The sequence below is a fragment of the Lithobates pipiens genome, unplaced genomic scaffold (assembly GCF_037356315.1).
Source record: "Lithobates pipiens isolate NorthernLeopardFrog02 unplaced genomic scaffold, aLitPip1_a1.2 Scaffold_1, whole genome shotgun sequence".
In the NCBI taxonomy this organism is placed as follows: domain Eukaryota; kingdom Metazoa; phylum Chordata; class Amphibia; order Anura; family Ranidae; genus Lithobates; species Lithobates pipiens.
Window position 1 is genome coordinate 246,893,501 of NW_027507685.1, and position 24,108 is coordinate 246,917,608.

The following is a 24,108-nucleotide window of genomic DNA, read 5'->3' on the forward strand; positions in this document are numbered from 1 at the left end:
TCAGGAGGCGGAGGACTGTCATTGGCCACTGGGACTCTGATGTAAGTGTGGATCCCCACTTACATCAGAGCCCCCCTCATTACATCAGAGTCCCCAGAGAGCCCCCCCCTTACATCAGGTTCCCCAGAGAGACCCCCTTACATCAGGGTACCCAGAGAGTCTCCCCCTTACATCAGGGGGGCTTTGGTTCCCGACAATTACATTGCCCGGCAGATTGGTACAGAAGTGGACACCGGGACGATAATTCAATTGTCAGAACTGTTGAATATAGATAAGAACTTGTGCCTGATAACATTAACTAGTCATGTTCCTCCACCCGGCCACCAGCTGAGCAGATGGAGCCCAGAGCCAACCCTAGGTAAATGACTCTGGTCTATGAGCCCCAGATTCGGGGCTATAGCCCCACTAGCCACCCCCTAGTGATGCCACTGCCTCTACCTAACAACTTATCTTTTTACTTTCTCCAACATGCAAATATTACCTTTTTATGTTACTTATAACTCTTACTCTTAAAGTGGTTGTAAACCCTTACAAACCACTTTGACCTACAGGTAAGCCTAGATTAAGGCTTACCTGTAGGTCCAAGAAATATCTCCTAAACCTGCACGGTTTAGGAGATATTTGCCGAATGACAGGCACCGCTGTTTGTCACTGAGCGCGCCACAGTTAACGGCGATATGCCGCGAGTGGCGGCTCCCGTGCGCATACGCGGGAGTGACGTCATCGCGGCTCCGACGAATGACAGCGCCGGAGCAGCGAGATCCACCAAGAAGATGGAGGCTCCGGACTACAGGGGACAGCGGTGACTTTGCTGGCTCCTGTGTCAGGTAAGTGACACATAATGGACTACTATGCGATGCATAGTAGTCCATTATGCTTTACCTTTGCAGGGAATCAAAGAGGAAGTAAACCCAACTCTTTTGTATAATTTACAAGGTAACTTTTTAGATTGTAATCTCTCATGATCAGGGCCCTCTCTATCCTGTTGTCTTAAAGCAGAACTTCGGTAATTTTTTTTTCATCTTTAAATCTTTTTTTTTCATCTTTAAATCTTTTTTCCATCTATTAAATCTTCTGCCCTTGTTGTTTTTTTAACTTTGGATAGTATAACATTTTTTTCTGCCAGTAAATACCTCATACAGCCCACTTCCTGTTTCTTGTCTGGTCATTAGCCTAAGCTTATGACATCATGCACAGCTCTCTCTCTCTCTCTCCCTTTCACTCTCGTGAGAATTTGCCAGGAAGGGAGGTGGGATGAGTCATAAGAGGGCCAATGAGAGCTGCAGGGCTGGAGGTGTGCCTCTGTGTGTTTGTGTAAATCCAGGACGTAAACAGGCAGCAGCTTCAGCTGCCCACAGTTAAAATGGCTGCAGCCAGACTTAGTAGAGGAAGATTTCTGCAGCATATTAAGCCAGTACAGAATTACGGTATATATAAAATAATATACAAAGTGGTTGGAGGGAAGTTTCAAAATGGAAAAGGTGTTTTTATTACAAATTAAGTGAGCAGACTGCAGTTCCTCTTTAAATTGTTCAACTTTTTTTTTTCTTGTTTTTGGATAGGGTAGGGAAAGGTTATGGTGCGTACACACGGTTGGATTTTACGATGGGAAATGTTGGATGTGAGCTTGTTGTCAGAAAGTTCAACCGTGTGTACGCTCCATCGAACATTTGCTGTCGGACTTTCCACCAACAAATGTTGGCTAGCAGGTTCTCAAATTTTCTGCCAACAAAACTTTGTTGTTGGAAAGTCCGATCGTGTGTACACAAGTCCGATGCACAAAAGTTCACACATGCGCGGAATCAAGCGGAAGGAGCCGCACTGGCTATTGAACTTACTTTTTCTTCTCGGCATGTTGTACGTCACCAAGTTCCCACATTCGTAATTGTTGGCCAACATTTGGGTGACCATGTGTATACAAGACAAGTTTGAGCCAACAACCTTCGAACAAAAATCCACGGTTTGTTGGAGGAAAGTCCGATCGTGTGTACGGGGCATTAGAGTTACAAGACATTCTTATCTTCGCAAGACGTCCTGCTCTCTAGCTCCTTGTCACCTTTGCTCTTATGCTCACCTCCAGGATCTCTTCAAAGCCTCTCTCTACCCAATCTGTCTGGCCATCCCCTGTTATGTCCACTTTTAGGTGATCCTTGAAAACCCTTTAGAGGATCCTAACCGTCCTCTACCTAACAACTGATCTTTTACTTTCTCCGTCACCACATCACCATACAATTGTTACCTTTTTGTATAACTTGTAGTTCCTTCAGGGGCGGACTGACAACTCATGGGGCCCCCAGGCAATAGGAGATTACGGGGCCCCCAGGCAATCAGACAGGTAGGTACTGGAGAGGTGGGGTAGATATAATCTAAGGATTTTTAGACCAAAAGGATGTCGGTAAGGGACATTTCAGAGACAGATGTAAGAAAAACACAGATTTTTACATACTGTCCCTGGTTTTACTGAGGCTGGCAACCCTGATGGGGCCCCCTAGTGGCACGGGGCCCTCGGGCAGTGCCCGAGTGGCCCAATGGTCAGTCCGCCCCTGAGTTCCTTTTAGGTTGTAAGCTCCTATGACCAGGGTCCTTATTATCCTAATGTCCTTATTTGTATTGTACCTTTTTGTTTTGTTTTGGATAGAGTAGGGAAAGGTTAAAGTCACAAGACCTTTTTTCTCTTCTCTTCCTGCTCTCTAGCTCCTTGTCACCTCCTCTTAAGCTCACCTCCAGGATCTCTTCAAAGCCTCTGCCATCCTTTGGAACGTAATACACAATTTGTCCGGCTATCACCTATTATGTCAACTTTTAGGTGATCTTTGAAAACTCCTCAAAGAATCCTATCCCTCCTCTACCTAACAACTGATCTTTTACTTTTTTCAATCATCTCACCCCAGTACATTTGTATGTCACTTGCCCCTCCCTTATAGATTGTAAGCTCTTATGATCAGGGCCCTCCCTATTCTGTTTTAATTTGTATTGCAACTTTTTTTGGATAGAGCAGGGAAGGGTTATCGTCACAAGACCTTAATATTTTTGTAATGACCACCTGATCTCTTGCTCCTTGTTAAATCCTTTTATACTCACCTCCAGGATTTCTCCAAAGCCTCTCCCATCCTTTGGAACACCCTACACAAATCTATCCGACCATCTCCTAGTATGTCCACCTTTAGCTGATCCTTGAACACTCTTCAGAGAATCCGATCCCTCCTATACCTAACAACTGATATTTTACTTTCTCCATCATCACATCCCAGTACAATTGTTATCTTTTTTGTATTACTTACCCCTCTCTTTTAGATTGTAAGCTCATCTCATTTCTTAGCTGGAGGATGTCCAGCATCTTCCAGCTCTTTCTTCCCTAACTTGACTGTCTCTGGCCTGCCAATTACACGTAATGGAATGCTCACTCCTCTAGACTGAAATCCACCCATCAAGGCATTTTGATATTTGTATAACTCATCCCAAGGGTCAGCCTACTGCTTACATCAGGACTGAGGGCTCTTGAGAGAAGTACCGAGGCAGGGTGCTGCCCCACCAGCCAATCATGATTGGCCTGCATTGCATGGAGAAGCACAGAAGCCCAGCCTTGACATCACTGGGCTCAACACAAGGCATAATGGGTTGATGAATGTGTATAAAAGTTAACCTGCGCTCACCCGAACACTCAAATAAAATAAACACTCAAATAAAATAAAAAGGTGCTGATGCACATGCTTAGTGTCAGAAACCATGAATCAGATCGAGACAGAAGTACAGTTAAATCACACTTGTTTAATAATAAAAGTAAATAGAACAAACGTAGTCAAAAACATAGCCAAAGTTTGGTTACCGTAAAGGATAGTCAGACAAGCCAGAGAGTCAGGGAGCCAGGAATCAACATAGTGGAACAGCAAGCAGAATCTGGAACCAGAAGAAACATCAGCCAAGCAGGTCTTTAGCATCTCACGCAGGAGAGAATCTCTGTGATGTTGACCAGGCGAAGGCGCAGAGATCATCTGCGCTGGGTGGCTTAAGTAAACAGGACTGACGAGCAGGATATCATCAACAGGTGAGTCACTGTGGAGAGATGGGAGCTGGCAATTAACCAATAGCTGAGCTGCCAGTTTAGAAAAGGAAGGGCTGAGCCCAGCCCTGTCACTTAGAATATGCAATCCTGCAAACTCCATCTCATGTCTGCTCTTTGTGCTCTTTCTAAAGGTCACCACACTGTGACACCCATTCTGGAAGGCACAAAGAAGATTGTCTCCAATGGGACTTTAATGCATTCAAGCGTTAAAGTCCCATGGGAGACATTCTTCATTGTAATTTATTTGAGGGACATGGTAACCTTTAAATCATGGGGGTATCACCCATTTTCCCATCCTTAAAGACTGCCCAAGCACTTCCTATTCCAACTTATCAGCATAAAAATAAGACACTCCCACTGAAAGTCTGATTTTAGAGAAGATGGGTATAACTTTGATATTCCACAAGTTTATATCTTTATTTTTCTTGAATTAAGTTTCTCTTTAACTCCCCAAGTAAGCGTTAAATCAGGACAGCGCTTAAGACTTCCAACCACCGGCAGAGTTTGGTAACTAGCCACCATAACATTTTGCCGTGTTTGATAACATAAGCGTCTTATAGACACAGATAAGGGTGATCTCTACCCAGCTGTGTTCAAACATGATATAGATACTCTTGACTGTTGGCTCGGTCCGGTGACCTTTACCCCCTACCGCTATAAGATGCCTGCCTTCCCAAGATAAGACCACCTGTAATAAGGCTTTGAGCCCCCCCCCCCAACCTTTCCCTTAATATGACTTCTAAGGGAATAAACCAGGCCTTGAAGATTTGCTGGATCCTCTAAATAGCTTAGTGAAATAAAACGTCTATTTGAAGGTGCATGAAATTGACGTGACATCCACTGTTGTTCCAATTCCTCAGTTTTCTTGCCAAACAAGTGTATAACAGCACAGAGCACATGTAGCACTGGATCTGACTCTCTACCGCAGCTCTCACAAACGTAATGAACATCCTCATGCACAAATGTAGCCAAAATACAAGGGTTCTGCTCTTTAATAGTAAAGTAGGCCTGTAGTCAAATACTGAACTTGATGTGCACCTGTGCTTAGCTCATGTTGTTTTTAGGTATCTTTCCTTCAAAGCCCCACTGTGCCATTTGGCCTACCATAATCAAACAGAAGAAGACTTTTTGTAAGCTTTGCTTTGAGAATAAGATCATACCTAATTATGTATCTAGACCAGCAAATTTTGTTGTTGCTCAACATCTTTAATGATTTAGTAAAAACACCACTGAAAACAAATTTTGGAACTTTTCAAGTGCTACAATGACGTATAACACACGTGTGGTTTGTTGGAGAACTAAGGACCATACTAGACCGGGTGGGTTGTTCTAAGCCCTTGTACACATGGTCAGACATTCCAACGGAAAATGTCCGATCGGACCGTGTTGTCGTCGGATAATCCGACCGTGTGTGGGCTTCATCAGACTTTTTCCGTCGGAATGTCAGACCAACAAAGTTTGAGAGCTGGAAATCAAAATGTTCCGACAACATGATCCGATCGGACTTTGTCCAGTCGTTTGTAGAGAATTACGATCGGACAAAGTGCCACGTATGCTCAGATCAAATTCCTAGACCAAAGCTATTGGCTAGTAGCCTGAATGTAGTCCCATCATAACGAAATAACGTCATCACGTTACAAACGATTGGATTTTCCGACAACTTTGTCCGACCGGGTGTATGCAACACCAGTTTCGGACAAAATCCGACGGATTTTGTTGTTCGGAATGTCTGACCATGTGTACAAGGGCTTAGTCTGTATTGGTTTGTTCAGTGGATAAGTCTTTGTGTTGGTGTTGGACTCCACTTGGAGGTGTGGACTGCTACCTTACTGGTACGAATGTGCTGTCCACAGTAATACCACACTGATGCTAGACATGTGCGATTCGTTTTGTACAAATCAAAAATTTGTATGAATTTCCGTAAATTAGTACATTCGGAAGCATCCGAAATATGAATTGCTATGCTTCCGAATTTTGTAAGAAATACGAAATTTCGTTGACGAATTTCGGATCCAAATTCCGTTACAACGGAAACGTGACTGGTGTTTTGTTGACCAAACGGAGGTTTTCTTCTGCTGCTGAGTGAGGGTTGAGAAAATTACCCTTTTTAATATGGGAGTGGGAGACTAGTACTGGTAGTCGATGGGAGATTCAGAATTGGCAAAAATAAGTAATTTTCGTTAATTGCGATTATTCGTTATGATGGAGTTAAAAACCCAGGAAGTCAGCAGAGGGATGGTGGGAGCCCCTCATAATGAGCACAGCACAGGGATGGTGGGAGCCCTTCATAATGAGCACAGCACAGGGATGGTGGGAGCCCCTCATATTGAGCACAGCAAAGGGATGGTGGGAGCCCCTCATAATGATAAATTCATCATAACAAGTGTTCTTAATTGTTCCGAAAAGTTAACGAACCTAACGAAAATTCGTATTTCGTAGGAATCCAAATTGAATTTCCGACAAAAATTACGAAATGTGAATTAAAGGCTAATAGGAAACGGAACGGAGGGAAACGAAACAAATTTATTGATGGTGCACGTGTCTAATGCCGCGTACACACGGTCGGAATTCTCATCGGAAAAAGCTCTGATGGTTTTCCTGACGGATTTCCGACGGAATTCTGCTCAAGCTGTCTTGCCTACACATGGTCACACCAAATTCCGATAGTTTAGAACTCGATGACGTACAGCACGTACAACGGGACTAGAAAAAGGAAGTTCAATAGCCATTAGCTTCTGTCTCGTAGTTGAATCTTGAGCATGCGTGATTTTTGCCGGAATTGCATACACACGATCGGAATTTCCGATAGAAAGTTTTTCCGTCGGGAAAATTGAGAACATGCTATCAATTTTTGGCTGGCAGAAATTCGGGGACAGCTAAATTCCGATGGAGCATACACACGGTCGCATTTTCCGATGAAAAGCTCTATTCTGTCTTTTTCTGGCCGGAATTCCGTTCGTGCGTACGCGGAATAACCAATGCATGAATGAGAGAGAAAGAAAGTTACACTGACTTCACGAAGCAGACTCACCGAACCCACATGTAAGGCAGTCTCTGGAATCTGGATACACTGAATTGTGCTGCTTACCGGATAATATTACTCGCTCACTCACTACTTTCAACTCATTCCTTGGGATTGCCCTTTATATTCCCGTTTTCAGAAAACGTCAAAGTTCTGTTCTACACGATATCAGTATCAGAATGCTACTTGGATGTATAAAACATTCAGAGGGTTCCATAAAATATAGATGAGAAGAAAACGAATGTCGTTTTTTTTATTTTTTTTGCTTCATTTGCATCTTGCTACCCAGAATGCCTCGGTGAAAGCTTACCACAGTGTGACAAGTGAGCCAATTAAATGGAAGTAACTGTGCTGGAAGTACATCCATACTCTAGAGTATTTTGACATTGCTTAGGATGCAGCGAGAGTCTGGGAAAAAAAAAAAAGAAGAAAGGAATAAAATTGATCTTTGAGACCTGATGCCATCTGCAACATTTTGTATAAGACCAGCACTTTTTGTGGTGTTCCAGGGACAGATTAGGAATATACTGAGATAAAAATAGCATTTGCGGTTTGCCTTGGGAATGCAGCTGCCAGTAAAGCAATTAACATTTACATTATGGATCACAACTTTTGTGGAATAATAGGTTTCATGGATTGTAGAGCATTGGATGTAACTTAGCAGATGTTGGGAAATGATGTTCTGTATCAAAACTCATTCTTGAACATCCAAAAAGTGAAAATGGTACAGCCAATGAACAAGCACATGGTTTTCTTTAATTAAAAAATACCTGCCAGTTATTTTTTATTTTAAGTAGCTCCTAATTCCTGAAGACTTTGCACAGTACATTGTGGTATTCTTATTGGTACCTGCCCATTAAAATTGCTTCACCACAAGGAATAATGCCCATTCATATTAGTGCCTCTCCATGTGGAACTTGAATGAGTTCATATTGGTGAGCCATTTATGTTTGGCGCCTGTCCTTGAGGTACTTGAACAATTCCTATTAGTGCCTGCTTGTGAGGTACTTTATCCATTCGCTATAAGTACCCACCCATGAAGAACTGGAGCCATTCATATCAGCACCTGCCCAAATGGAACCTGAACAGCTTAATACTGTCTATTCACAGGAAACTTGAACACTTCTTATTAGTGCCTGCTTGTGAGGTACTTTATCCATTCACAATAAGTACCTGCCCATGAAGAACTGGAGCCATTCATATCAGTACCTGCCCATGAAGAACTGGAGCCATTCATATCAGTACCTGTCCACATGGAACCTGAACAGCTTAATACTGTCTATTCACAGGAAACTTGAACAATTCTTATTAGTGCCTGCTTGTGAGGTACTTTATCCATTCACAATAAGTACCTGCCCATGAAGAATTGGAACCATTCATATCAGTACCTGCCCACATGGAACCTGAATAGCTTAATACTGTCTATTCACAGGAAACTTGAACCATTGCTATTAGTGCCTACCTTTGAGGAACCATTCATAAAAGTGCCTGCCCCTAATGCCGCATACAAACGAGCGGATTTTCCATCGGAAAAATGTTTTTTCCGATGGAATTCCGCTCAAGCTTGGCTTGCATACACACGGTCACACAAAAGTTCTCTGAACTTTTGACCATCAAGAACGCGATGACGTACAACACTACGACAAGCCCGAGAAAATGAAATTCAATGCTTCCGAGCATGCGTTGAATTGGTTCCGAGCATGTGTAAGAATTTTGTGCATCGGAATTGGTACAGATGATCAGAATTTCTGATCAGAACTTTTTCTGACCGAAAAATTGAGAATCTGCACTCAATCTGGAATTCCACCAGCAAAAGTCCGATGCAGCATACACATGTTTGCATTTTCCGACCAAAAGCTCTCATCGGACTTTTGCTGGCGGAATTTACGATCGTGTGTACATGGCATTAGAAACTTGAGCCATTGATATTAGTATCTGCTTATAAAGGGACTTTAGCCATTCATATAAAAACCTGCTCATTAAAATTTGCTACCCCACAAGGAACATCGTCCATTTATATTAGTGACTGTCCATGTGGCACTTGAATGCGTTCATATTGGTGTCTATCCACAAGAGCCATTTATGTTGGCGCCTGCCCTTGAGGAACTTGAACGTTTCCTATTAGTGTCTGCTTGTGATGTACTTTATCCATTCAATATAAGTACCTGTCCATGAAGAATTGGAACCATTCATATCAGTGTCTGCTCACGTGGAACCTGAACAGCTTAATACTGTCTTCTCGCTTGAAACTTGATCCATTCATATTAGTGCCTGCCTTCGAGGAACCTTTCATAAAAGTGCCCGGCCCTATGAAAATTGAGTCATTGATATTAGTATCTGCTTATGAAGAACTTCAGTCATTAGTATAAGTACTTGCCCATGAGGAACTAGAACCATTCATATTAGAGCCTGTCCACGTGGAGCCTGAACACAACAATATTATTGTCTATTCAAAATAAACTTGTATCATTAATATTAAGGCCTGTCCATAAGAAAGTTGAGTCATTTATATTAGTATCTGTTTATGAGGGACTTTAGCCGTTTATATAAAAACCTGTTCATTAAAATTGCTTCTCCACAAGGAACGTTGCCCATTTATATTAGTGACTGTCCATGTGGGACTTCAATGAGTTCATATTGGTGTCTATCCAAAAGAGCCATTTATGTTGGCGCCTCTCCTTGAGGAACTTAAACGATTCCTATTAGTGCCTACTTGTGATGTACTTTATCCATTCAATATAAGTACATGCCCATGAAGAATTGGAACCATTCATATCAGTAGCTGCCCACATGGAACCTGAATAGCTTAATATTGTCTTCTCACTTGAAACTTGATCCATTCATATTAGTGCCTGCCTTCGAGGAACCATTCATAAAAGTGCCCGCCCCGAAGAAACTTGAGCCATTGATATTAGTATCTGCTTATGAGGAACTTCAGTCATTCGTATAAGTACTTGCCCATGAGGAACTAGAACCATTGATATTAGAGCCTGTCCACGTGGAGCCTGAACACAACTATATTATTGTCTATTCAAAATAAACTTGAATCATTCCTATTAGTGACTCTCCATGTGGGACTTGAATGCGTTCATATTGGTGTCTATCCACAAGAGCCATTTATGTTGGCACCTGCCCTTGAGGAACTTGAACAATTCCTATTAGTGTCTGCTTGTGAGGTACTTTATACATTCAATATAAGTACCTGCCCATGAAGAATTGGAACCATTCATATCAGTACCTGCCCACATGGAACCCAAAGAGCTTAATACTGTCTTCTCACTTGAAACTTGAACCATTCATATTAGTGCCTGCCTTCGAGGAACCATTCATAAAAGTGCCCGGCCCTAAGAAACTTGAACTATCGATATTAGTATCTACTTATGAGGAACTTTAGACATTTGTATAAGTCATTTCCCATGAGGACCTAGAACCATTCATATTAGAGCCTGTCCACGTGGAGCCTGAACACAACAATATCATTATCTATTCAAAAGAAACTTGAATCATTCATATTAGTGACTGTCTACAGGCAAGTTGGGTCATTCATAACAGTGTCTGCCTATGAGGGACCTGAACCATTTATATTAGTATCTGCTTATGATGGACTTTAGCCGTTTATATAAAAACCTGCCCTTGAAGAACTAGAACCATGGAACCTGAACACATTAATATTAATTCACAAGAAACTTCAACCATTCGTATTAGTGCCTGCCTAAAAGGAAATGGAGCCATTTATATTCATGTCTGCTTATGAGGAAGTTTAGCCATTCATATGGACACCTGCCTATAAAGAACTAAACCATTCATAGGAGTGTCCACCCATATGGAACCTGAACACATTCATATAATTGGCTATGCACAATAAACTTGAACCATTCATATTTGTGCCTGCTCTCGGGGAACCATTCGTTCCTGCTTAAAGAGGAGGTCTAGCCGGGGTGAGAGAAATTTAAAGTCAGCAGCTACAAATACTGTAGTTGCTGACTTTTAATATCAGGGCACTTACCTGTCCGGGGAGCCCACGATGTCAGCACCCCAGCCGATCTTCGCATTGACTCCCTGGTGCTGCCGCCGCCATTCCTGGTAAGGGAACCATGCAGACTTTCGGCTTCATTCCTGGCTTCCTACTGTGCGAGCGCGAAGCGCGCTACGCATTCTAATTGGCCTGGCGGCGGGGGAGCGAGGAAAAGGGGAAAAAAATTCTTGGGAGATCGGCCTGTCTCCGGAAGTGGGGAAGGGGACCTTTCAAAAACAGGTCCCCCATTCACCCCTGAAAGGTGCCAAATGTGGCACCGGAGGAGGGGGAGGAAGCATATAAGCGAGTGTTCCACCTTTGGATGGAACTCCGCTTTAAGTGCCTGCTTAACCAGTTCTCGACCGACGCACGACGATGTACATTGGCAGAATGGCATGGGAAAGCAAATTGGCGTACAGGTACGTCCATTTGTGATTGCCACCCTGCCGTCGCGTGTGCACCACTGGCAGTGCGCGTGCGCATGCTGGTCGGGACCCCCCGTGAGTACGGTCGCGGGTCCCGCGGACTCGATCGCCACAGGGGAAAACCCGCGGTCGTCTCATGGGGAGACTGAACGGGGAGATGCCGATGTAAACAGCATCTCCCTGTTCTGCCTAGCAACAAGTGACACTGATCTCTGCTCCCTTTGATTGGAGCAGAGATCAGTGTTAACTAACACACAGCCACGCCCCCCCCCCACAGTTAGTAACACGCCCCTGGGACACACTTAACCCCTAAACTTCCACCCCCTGGTTAACCCCTTCACTGCCAGTGTCATTTACACAGAAATCAGTGCATTTGTATAGCACTGATCGCTGTATAAATGACAGTAGTCCCAAAAATGTTCTCAATGTTCTCAATATTGAACCCTGGCTGGTTATCTCCACTGGGGTGAATTAAGCCCCGTACACACGAGCGGACTTTTCAACATTCAAAGTCTGACGGAATGATTCCGGCAGACTATTCGATCGTGTGTGGGCTGCAACGGACTTTTGATTCACAAAAGTCTGACAGACTTTAGAAATGGAACATGCTTCAAATTTTTCCGCCAGAACTCTGCCGGACCCAGAAATCCGCTCGTGTGTGTGCTAGTCTGACGGACTAAAGCCGATGCTAGGGCAGCTATTGGCTACTGGCTATGAACTTCCTTATTCTAGTCCAGTCATACATCATCACGTTCGAATCCGTCGGACTTTGGTGTGATTGTGTGTGGCCAAGTCCGTTCATTCGGAAAGTCCGTCAGAACTCTGTCAGAACTTCGTCAGAACTCCGTCGAAAGTCTGCCGGACTTAAGTCCTGTCGTGTGTACGCGGCATTAGAGTTGAGATTACGAGCCAGGGTTCAGTATTGAGTTGGCCCACCCTTTACAGCTATAACAACTTCAACTCTTCTGGGAAGGCCGCCCACAAGGTTTAGGAGATGTGTCTACGGGAATGTTTGACCATTCTTCCAGAAGCACATTTGTGAGGTCAGGCACTGATGTTGGACAAGAAGGCCTGGCTCACAGTCTCCTCTGCTCTAATTCATCCCAAAGGTGTTCTAATAGGTTTAAGTCAGGACTCTGTGCAGGCCAGTCAAGTTCCTCTACCCCAAACGTGCTCATCCATGTCTTTATGGACCTTGTTTTGTGCAATGGTGTGCAGTCACGTTGGAACAAGAAGGGGCCATCCCCAAACTATTCCCACAAAGTTGGGAGCATGAAATTGTCCAAAATGTCTTGGTATGCTCACGCCTTAAGAGTTCTCTGCATTGGAACTAAGGGGCCAAGCCCAACCCGTGAAAAATAACCCCCACACCATAATCCTCCCTCCACCAAATGATTTGGAGGGGTGGGCCAATACATTTAGCAATATAGTGTGGATGAGCCAGATTGGGTTGGAGGAACTTGACTGGCCTGCACGAGCCAGACCTTCCCGTCCAACATCAGTGGCTGACCTCACAAATGCTCTTCTGGAAGAATGGTCAAACATTCCCATAGACACATCTCCTAAACCTTGCGAGCGGCCTTCCCAGAAGAGTTGAAGCTGTTATAACTGCAAAGGGTGGGCCAACTCTATATTGAACCCTACGGACTAAGACTGGGATGCCATTAAAGTTCATGTGCGTGTAAAGGCAGGTGTCTCAATACTTTTGACAATATAGTGTAGGTGCGTGAACAAACATGGCTCCATTGTTCTGGAGATAAGAGCAGGTGAAGGCATTGTCGGCGGGAGGTAATAAACACCCGGAATGGTTACACTGACACGTCACCCAGCATGCATGCATTTAACATGACAGATATATCAGCTAATAAGGCGTTCTATGGATCATTTGCTAACGCAGATGGTTGCAGTTGCTAGAAATGCGAAGACGCGGATAAGCTACAGAAGCCGCCACTCCAAAAAAAAAAAAAATTGTTTTTCTGCTCTTTGATTGCAAAATGCCCAAGAAAAAAAAAAAGCATTTTTGTTGCGTTTTTAGAAACAGCCAGCTGTTTAATGATCTGTTCCATTCATCATGAATGACAAAAAAGTCACAGGGAGCTCACCCAGCCTGACAAGCTGTAAGGGGAGAGATGGGAAGAAAGTGTCCGCTGGGAATCATTGATCTCCGCTTTCTGTCCCGCGGGGCGAGTATTGTGAGCCACACAAGTTAAAAATTAGATTTTTTTTTTTTGATTTTTTTTCTGGAAGCCGGATCAACCTAAACGAGCGAATTATGGAAAATGTAACTGACAAAAACTTCTAGAATTTATTTTTTAAGAGACTGCTGGAGCGCCGAGCTAAACCGTTCTTCGGAGCGGCGGTATTGTGCGGACGTGGGGCTCCCCGCATGGAGAGTTTTATTAAAGGAGGCAACTCTGTCCTAGTTTGAGTTGGGCGCGATCCTTAGGCTAGATCGCAGGGGGCTGCCAGCGATCGATAGGGAACCAGCTTGCTGTAAAGGAAGACAAGAATGCATTTTTTTTCTCATCCTAGCTTCTCTTTCGATTCTCTTTGTCTTCATTTATACCTCTGATTTGTCTCTGGAGCATACCTAGACATGCCTAGATGTACCTAGACATACCTAGACATGCCTAGATGTACCCAGACGTACCCAGACGTACCCAGACATACCTAGACGTACCCAGACATACCTAGACGTACCCAGACATACCTAGACGTACCTAGATGTGCCTAGATGTACCTAGATGTACCTAGACGTACCTAGACATACCTAGATGTACCTAAACATCCCTAGACATTACTAGACATTCCTGGACATACCTAGACATCCCTAGACATTCCTAGACATACCTAGATGTACCTAGGCATCCCTAGACATCCCTAGACATACCTTTTACATTCCTATACATTCCTAGACATACCTAGACATTCCTAGACATACCTAGACATTCCTAGACGTACCTAGACATTCCTAGACGTACCTAGACATTACTAGACGTACCTAGACATACCTAGACATAACTAGACGTACCTAGACATACCTAGACATAACTAGACGTACCTAGACATACCTAGACATAACTAGACATTCCTAGGGGCACTATTCCTCCCACTGACGCCAATGATGGGGCACTATTCCTCCCACTGATACCAATGATGGGGCACTATTCATCCAACTGACACCAATGATGGGACATTATTCCTCCCACTGATACCAATGATGGGGCACTATTCCTCCAACTCACACCAATGATGGGGCACGATTCCTCCCACTGATACCAATGATGGGGCACTATTCCCCCCTCTGACACCAATGATGGGGCACTATTCCTCCCACTGATACCAATAATGGGGCACTATTCCTCCCACTGATACCAATGATGGGGCACTATTCCTCCCACTGATACCAATGATGGGGCACTATTCCTCCCACTGACACCAATGATGATTTTTTTAAAAAAAATAAATGATAATATGACTGACATTTGTTAACAACTTAAATTCAAAAAATGTTAATCCTTTTATGATTTATTTAAAAATATAAATTATTCTGTGTAGGGCACCAGACTAATAGAAGTCTATTAGGTATGTCGATGTTAAGCATGTGATTAGAGCCTGAGGCTCTCAGTGGCTCGTTTACCAGTGCTCTGTGCCCCAAACCCTCCCACTTTTCACTATAGCGAATTAAATTTTTCCATGGCGTCACTTCCGCTTCTGCGTCCTGGCCAATCAGGAGGCTGAAGATGGAAAATGGAAGCTGCCGTTACTAGTAAAAAAAAATAAAAAATTCTCGTAGTTTGAAGACGGTATAACTTTTGCGCAAACCAATCAATAAACGCTTATTGAGATTTTTTTTTATTTATTTTTTTACCAAAAATATGTAGCAGAATACATATTGGCCTAAATTGATGAAGACATTTGAAGTTTTAATTTTTTTTTTCTTGGATGTGTTTTAAAGCAGAAAGTAATTTTTCTTTTTCTCAAAATTGTCGGTAATTTTTTGCTTATAGATGCAACAAATAAAAACCACAGAGGTGATCAGTTACCACCAAAAGAAAACTCTATTTGTGGGGAAAAAGGGACGTCAATTTTTATTTGTGAGTCGCACGACCACGCAATTGTCAGTTAAAGTAACGCGGTGCCCTATAGTAAAAAATGGCCTGGTCATGAAGGGGTGGTGGGGGGGGGGGGAATCTTCCAGAGGTCAAGGGGTTAAAGGTCATCAGATACATTATTTGTAGCTGCTGATTTTTTATTTATTTTTTGCTTTCTGGGGAGGGGAGATCCTCTTTAACTTAAGATCTTGATGGAAATTTATTTTCTGAAAATTAATCAGTACCTGGGAAAAAAATTCTAATAGCTATTTAACAATCAGTGTCATCATTTGTTCTCACTTTGCTTGTTTGTGAATTAATATCTCTTCTCACCTGATATAAGAAAGCTGCAAATATTGTAATTTCAAGGTGAAGAAAAAGTTTGCATGAAGTAGGAGATTATATATTCCAATATTTATACCACAGATTGTAGATGCTATAACCTTTGCACAAACCAATTAATATACACGTCTTGGATTTTTTTTTTTTTTTTTTTTATGTTTTTTTTTCTTTTCTTTTTTTATGTTTTTTTTTTCTTTTCTTTTTTTTGTTTTTTTACCAAAGACATTTATCAGAATACATTTTGGCCTAAATTTATAAAAAAAAAAAAAAAAAAAAAGATTTTTTTTTTATATATATTTTTATAACAGAAAGTAGAAAATATCGTTTTTTTTTTCTCAAAAAATAAAAAAAACCCTGTGGTGATCAAATGCCACCGAAAGAAAGCTCTATTTTTGTGGAAAAACATTTACACAAATTTAATTTGTGTACAGTCCTGCACGACTGCGCAATTACCAGTTAGGGGCATTAATGCTCTTCTTGCCCGGCCGGTCAGTTTAGGTGGATGGCCATGCCTTGGTAGGTTTGCGGTTGTGCCATACTCTTTCCATTTTCGGATGATGGATTGAACAGAGCTCCATGAGATGTTCAAAGCTTGTGATATTTTTTTTTTTTTTATAACCTAACCCTGCTTTAAACTTCTCCACAACTTTATCCCCGATCTGTCTGGTGTGTTCCTTGGATGCTGTTTGTTTACTAAGGTTCTCTTACAAACCTCTGAGGGCTTCACAGAACAGCTGTATTTATACTGGATGCACAATTAACATCAAGTAATGCAGCAAGACTACATAATGGTAAACAATGAAACATTTGCTGGGTACATCACTTGGACAGGAGTAATGCCCCGTACACACGATCGGATTTTCCGATAACAAATGTTGGACGTGAGCTTGCTGTCGGAAAGTCTGAGCCCTTGTACACCCGGTCGGAGATTCCGACAACCAAATCCGTCGGAGTAATTCCAACGGATTAATTCCGGAAGAGGTCCGGAAGTGATGTTGCATACACACGGTCGGACTAAGTTGTCGGAAAATCCGATTGTACATAATGTGATGACGTTATTTCGTTACGACGGGACTACGTTCAGGCTAGTAGCCAATAGCTTTGGTCTAGGAATTTGATCTGAGCATGCGTGGCACTTTCTCCGTCGGAGTAGGCTACACATGATCGGAGTATGTCCGATAGGAGCATTTTGTCGGAAAATTTTACCGGCACGTTGGAAAACTTGGTCCGTCGGATATTCCGACGGAAACAGTCTGATGCAGACCACACACAGTCCGAATATCTGACAAAACGGTCCGATAGGACACATTCCGTTGGAATCTCCGACCGTGTGTACAAGGGCTTACGGTGTGTACGCTCCATAGAACATTTGTTGGCGGAATTTCCGCCAACAAATGTTTGAGATCTGGTTCTCAAATTTTCAGACAAACAAAAGTTGCTGTCGGAAATTCCGACCGTGTCTACACAATTCCGACACACAAAAGTTCCACGCATGCTCCAGCAGAAGAGCCGCACTGGCTATTGAACTTAGTTTTTCTCAGCTTGTCATACGTGTCGTACGTCAACGTGTTCTTGGCGTTCAGAATATCCGACAACATTTGTGTGACCCGTGTGTATGCAAGACAAGTTTGAGCCAACATCCTTCGGAAAAAAATCTGCGGTTTGGTTGTCGGAAAATCCTATTGTGTGTACAGGGCTTAAGAGGAGCGGACAGATATGGAGAGATAACTAGGCAACAAGGGTGACATCCCAGAGGGTATCCGCCGGGTTATCATGCCACCATTACACATGGGCTGTATGATGGAGCCAGACTGACCATTGTGCCATCAAAGATTGACTGTTTGTTTAAGGAAAACTTGAGTATGTATTGGGTCTGAGTGTTGAGGTGGGTCACAAAGGAAGTGAACTCCGGAGATTCTGGTTCTTTCCAGCATTGGGCTATGGTCTTCTTGGTGGCCATCATACAGTGCATTACGAAGGGCAAGTGGAGTAATTGGGCTACCGTTCATAGTTGATTAGAAGAGCCATGGCTGGATCAGGAGCAAGTTTGGTGCCAAGGGCAAATGAGACAAAGGGGAACACTTTTTCCCAATAGGGTGACAAGATAAGAGCCATCAGACGTGAAGAAGAGAGCCAGACTCGCCGCAATTCCTCCAGCATGACCACGAGGTAGTCTTGAAGATTTTAGATAGCCATAGCGAAGAATAATACCAGCGGTGTAGCAGCTTTACATGAGATTCCCAGTGCGGTGTACAGTGGGATACCTTGAGAAAGTTAGAGGTTGCAGTGAGCCGGTGTAAGTGGTTGAAGGTGCAGGCAAGATCTGACTCCCAGTTTTCCATAGACTTGGTTTCCTCATGTGGAGGAGAAGCCAAGAACAGTCAGAAAAAATAGGTGATGCCTTTTCTGTTCGATGAAGCAGAATTATAGAACGAGAGAACATCTTGCGGACAGTGGCGGCTGGTGTTTTTTTTTATTTTCTTGGGGAGGTGGTGGCAAATAATCACCCACCCCCATGGCCGGCGGCACCTTAATCCCCCTCCACCCACTCGCTGTCTCCCGGTCGGTCTGGGACTTACCCCATCTAGGTGGCAGGTGGTGGGCATGGGCAGCAGGCATCAGGCTCCTGTGTCCTTTCCTCTATCATGGAGGCAGTGCATCTCCTCCCCTCATCCCAGGTACCCAATAGGATAGGCTGTCCTTTCAGCCAATCAGGTGACGGATCTCAAGACCCGCTTCCTGATTGGCCGGGGTGACTTGGGTGAGCTTGGTTCGCATTCTCTGCGCCCAGAGCCCACTCTATTTTGAATGCAAAAAAGTGCCACTATCCTCACCTATAACTGGCCTTTGCAGCAAGGACCATTGGAAGGCAATGAATATCAAAGAAAAGCCAAGGAAAAATCCAAAGCTCTACTTTCCAACCAGCCTTCGACCAACCAGATTAACCTGTCTAATGCCCCGTACACACGATCGGACTTTCCGACAACAAAACCGTTGAATTTTATTTGAAGGATCTTGGCTCCAACTTGTCTTGCACACACACATGGTCACACAAACATTGGCCAACAATTACGAACGCGGGAACGTGGTGATGTACAAGACGAGAAAAAGGAAGTTCAATACTCATGTGATATCTCCATTACGAACGCTAGTTTTACAAGACTGAGTGCTTCTGGCTCGTACTTGATTCCGAGCATGCATGAAGTTTTGTGCGACAGACACGCGTACACGTGATTGGAAAGTCCGACAACAAAGTTTTGTAGGTGGAAAATTTGAGAACCTCCTAGCCAACATTTACACATGGTCAGACTTTCAGCCAACAAGCTCACATCCAACATTTCCTGTTGGAAAGTCCGATCGTGTGTATGCGGCATAACAGTATGCGTTTAAAAACACTCTAGTTTGAAGCCTATTAGAGCCTCTGGCTCTAATCAGGTGCTTCAAAAACACCCCCCCCCCATTGGAATCCATGCATTCTGTGTCCTGATAGGGGGTGCGGTGCCCGTTTGGCCTTAATGGACGGGCCACCCTTGCTTGTGGAGCTAGGATAGTAGGTTTAGGAATGTCTTCCAGGATGTGTCTAATGCCGTGTACATACTACAGAAAAAGTCCGATGGGAGCTTTTCATCGTATATTCCGACCTTGTGTATGCTCCATCTGACTTTTTCCGTCGAAAATTCAGATGGACTTAGAGAATATGTTCTATATTTTTCCGATGGAATCAATTTTGGAAAACCGCTCGTCTGTATGCTGTTCCCGATGTTCCAAAAATGACGCATGGTCTGAAGCAAGTACGAGACATCGCCCCTCATACCCGTTGTACATCACCGCGTTCTTGACGGTCGGAATTTGGTGTAACTTTGTGTATGCAAGACAGCTTGAGCCCAAATCCAATTCCTCTCAGTTGGGCATCACCTTGACAAATCCAACCTCCTTTCCTACGAGGACCTGAGTCGGCTTAGTGGCCTCCCTCACAAAGACTTTTCCAAGTATCTACGAGTTATGCCGCCTACACACTACTGATTTTGCCAGCGGAATAAACTCATAAGGTTTTTTTTGGCAGAGTTCCGACGGCAAAACTAGTCGTGTGTACGCGGCATAACTCGTAGATACTTGGAAAGGTCTTTGCAAAGGAGACCACTAAGCCGACTCAGGCCCTTATGGGGAAGGAGGTTGGATTTGTCAAGGTGATGCCCAACTGAGAGAATACCCGCCTTTGACCAGTCATTAGTAGATCAGTGGTGGAAAAGTTCCAGGGCATTGAGGGGGCACATCTGTTAAAACCATTAATTTCTTTGTAAGTGGGCAAACTTGCAAAATCTGCAGGAGATCAAATAATTTTCCCCCACTGTACCTTCTATTTACGAATGCTAACAGCTTGAGGATCTAAAATAGTCAAGGTTGACTTTAAGCTTGGCTTTAATGTGTAATATGTGTCTGTAAATATATATAAAAATATTATATATATATATATATATATATATATATGTGTATATATATATATATATATATATATATATATATATATATATATAAAAAATATAAATAAAATATAAATAAATAAATATATATATATATATATATATATATATATATATTTTTTTTTTATAAAAATGAATAAAATGTTTGTTTTTTTTTTTAAATGCCACTGTATGGGAAAAAGAAATCTACCTCTGATGATATAATTTTTCTCATTGTCTTCTTCTCTTCTAGTTTCGGCGCAGACTCTGAAATCCAGTCTGGACAGTATGGACCACCAGATAAAACGACTGGAAGGCGACATTAAAAACTTTCCCAAGACGGATAATCCAAACGATAAGTTTGTTGCAAAAATGACGATATCCTTTTTTTTTTTGTCTTTTTTTTTTTTTTTTTTTTACTTTTTAGGTCATTCTCATTAACAATCAACACCAGTTAAATATTTACACAGCATGAAATTAACAAGTCATTGCCAATCTGTTTTCTCGCGCGTGTAGCCTTACTTGAGATATGCAAAATATATTTTTTTTTAACACAACGAAGCTGTCTGTCCCTTTCCAAAAACTTGCCGCTGACTACACACACAACAATCCGCACCTAGCTCTAGGTGCAACCGCCCCCCCACCCCCCAACTCCCCCCCCCCCCCAAAAAAAAACACAATGTTAATTCAACCCAGAATTTAGCTGGAGTTTCAAATCTAAGGCAATGTAGCCTTCAACGATGACTTGTTCATATTTGTCTGAAGTAGTAGAATGATGGCAATGAAACCTTTGGTGGATATACTACTTAGGTACTTATAAGATTATTGACAAAAACGTATTGATGGTATTCTAATGGGGTGACTACAGTGCTGGGTTTAGACATTGAAGGGGCTCGGGCCACTTCAGTTTGGGGTCCTCTCAACATAGAAATTAAATTACATGACAAATAAAAAAGTGAACTGAAATAAATGAAAAAATACATATATAGGTACACCTGTTCAATTGCTTGGTAGCACAAATTGCTAATCAGCCAATCGCATGGCAGCAACTCAATGCATTTAGGCATCTGGACGTGGTGAAGATGACTTTCTGAAGTTCAAACTGAGCATCAGAATGGGGGGGAGAAAGGGGATTTAAGTGACTTTGAACGTGGCGTGGCTGTTGGTGCCAGGTGGGCTGGTCTGAGTATCTCAAAAAGTACTATTCTACTGGGATTTTCATGCACAGCCAACTCTCAGGTCTACAGAGAATAGTCCGAAAAAGAGAAAATATCCAGTGAGTGGCAGCTGTGTGCAGGAAAATGTCTTGTTGATGTCAGAGATCAGAGGAGAATGTGTAGACTGGTTGGAGATGAAAGAAAGGCAACAGTAACTCAAATAACCACTTGTTACTACCAAAGTATGCAGAATACCAAACTTTAAGCAGATGGGTTTCGTAGTTAGTAAGGTTGAATAAAGACACCAGTCCATTCAGTTCAGCCTGTGTGAGTGTCTACAATTGTCCCTATCCCTGTATGTTACACACTCACATCGGTCCCCACCCTCAAGGAGCCCACAATCCAAGGTCCCCATTCATATACTAGGGCCAATTTTTGGACAGAAGCCAATTAACCTACCTGCATGTCTTTGGATTGTGGGAGGAAACTGGAGTACCCGGAGGAAACCCACGCAGGCACAGGGAGAACATGCAAACTCCAGGCAGGTAGTGTCGTGGTTGGGATTTGAACCAGCGACCCTTCTTATTGCTAGGTGAGAGTGCTAACCACTACACCACTGTGCTGCCCTTACGGTTACGGCTGCAGAAGACCACACCGGGCGCCACTCCTGTCAGCTAAGAAGAGGAAACTGAGGCTACAATTCACACAGGATCACCGAAATTGTACAATAGAAGATTGAAAAAACGTTGCCTGGTCTGAGGAGCCCCGATTTAAGCTGCAACATTCAGATGGTGGGGTCAGAATTGGGCGTCAACAACATGAAAGCATGGGTCCATCCTGCCTCGTATCACCGGATCAGGCTGGTGGTGTAATGGTTTTGGGGAGATTTTCTTGGCACACTTTGGACCCCTTAGTACCAATTGTTCATGGTTTAAACCCCACAGCCTACCTGAGTATTGTTGCTGACCATGTCCACCCCTTTATGACTACAGTGTCCCCATCTTCTGATGGCTCCTTCCAGCAGGATAATGCACCATGTCACAAAGCTCCAATCATCTCACCACTGGTTTTTTGAACAGATGTTACCATCTGCTTCAAGGTTGGATGTGTTATACATTCATTGATGGAATTCTGCATACCTTTGATGTAACGAGTGGTTATTTGAGTTATTGTTGCCTTTCTATCATCTAGAACAGGGATATGCAATTAGCGGACCTCCAGCTGTTGCAAAACTACAAGTCCCATCATGCCTCTGCCTCTGTCATGCTTGTGGCTGTCAGTCTTGCTATGCCTCATGGGAATTGTAGTTTGGCAACAGCTGGAGGTCCACTAATTGCATATCCCTGATCTAGAACCAGCCTGTCCATTCTCCTCTGACCTCAACAAGGCCTTTTCCTCCACACAACTGCCGCTCACTGGATATTTTCTCTTTTTTCGGACCATTTTCTGTAATCCCGAGAGATGGTTGTGTGTGAAAACCCCAGTAGAGCGTACGTTTTTGAAATACTCAGACCAGCCCCTGTCTGGCACCAACATCCATGCCACGTTCAAAGTCACTTAAATCCCCTTTTCTTCCCCATTCTGATGCTCGGTTTAAACTTCAGAAAGTCATCTCCACCACGTCCAGATGCCTAAATGCATTGAGTTGCTGCCATGTGATTGGCTGATTTAGCAATTTTTGTTACCAAGCAATTCAACAGGTGTACCTAGTAAAGTGTACTGAGTGTATACAGTGGTGTGATAAAGTGTTTGCCCTCTTCCTTATTTCCTGTTCCTTTGCATGTTTGTCACACTTAAGTGTTTCGGAACATCAAACCAATTTAAACAATAGTCAAGGACAACACAAGTAAACACAAAATGCAATTTGTAAATGAAGGTGTTTATTATTAAAGGTGAAAAAAAATCCAAACCATCATGGCCCTGTGTGAAAAAGTGATTGCCCCCCTTGTTAAAACATACTATAACTGTGGTTGTCCACACCTGAGTTCAATTTCTCTAGCCACACCCAGGCCTGATTATTGCCACACCTGTTCACAATCAAGGCATCACTTAAATAGGAGCTGCTTGACACAGTAAGGTCCAACAGAAGATCCTTAAAAGCTACACATCATGCCGAGACCCAAAGAAATTCAGGAACAATTGAGAAAGAAAGTAATTGAGATCTATCAGTCTGGAAAGGGTTATAAAGCCATTTCCAAAGCTTTGGGAATCCAGCGAACCACAGTGAGAGCCATTATCCACAAATGGCGAAGACATGGAACAGTGGTGAACCTTCCCAGGAGTGGCCGGCCGCCCAAAATTACCCCAAGAGCGCAGCGACGACTCATCCAAGAGGTCACAAAAGACCCCACAACAACGTCCAAGGAACTGCAGGCCTCACTTGCCTCAGTTAAGGTCAGCGTTCATGCCTCCACCATCAGGAAAAGACTGGTCAAAAATGAGTTCCAAGGAGAAAACCACTGCTGAGCAAAAAAAACATCAAAGCTCGTCTCAATTTCTCCACAACACATCTTGATGATCCCCAAGACTT

General features: G+C 43.1%; 1 protein-coding gene across 3 annotated transcripts in view; it reads left to right on the top strand.

Annotated features, from left to right (window-relative positions):
• DIAPH2 (diaphanous related formin 2) overlaps positions 1-24,108 on the top strand; it is a 1,637,420-nt gene that overhangs the window by 1,068,500 nt on the left and 544,812 nt on the right. For all 3 annotated transcript variants that reach the window (XM_077484914.1, XM_077484903.1, XM_077484922.1), the window contains one exon: positions 20,675-20,799. In XM_077484914.1, coding sequence (XP_077341040.1) covers positions 20,675-20,799 — 125 coding nt within the window. The remainder of the gene's footprint in view (positions 1-20,674; positions 20,800-24,108) is intronic.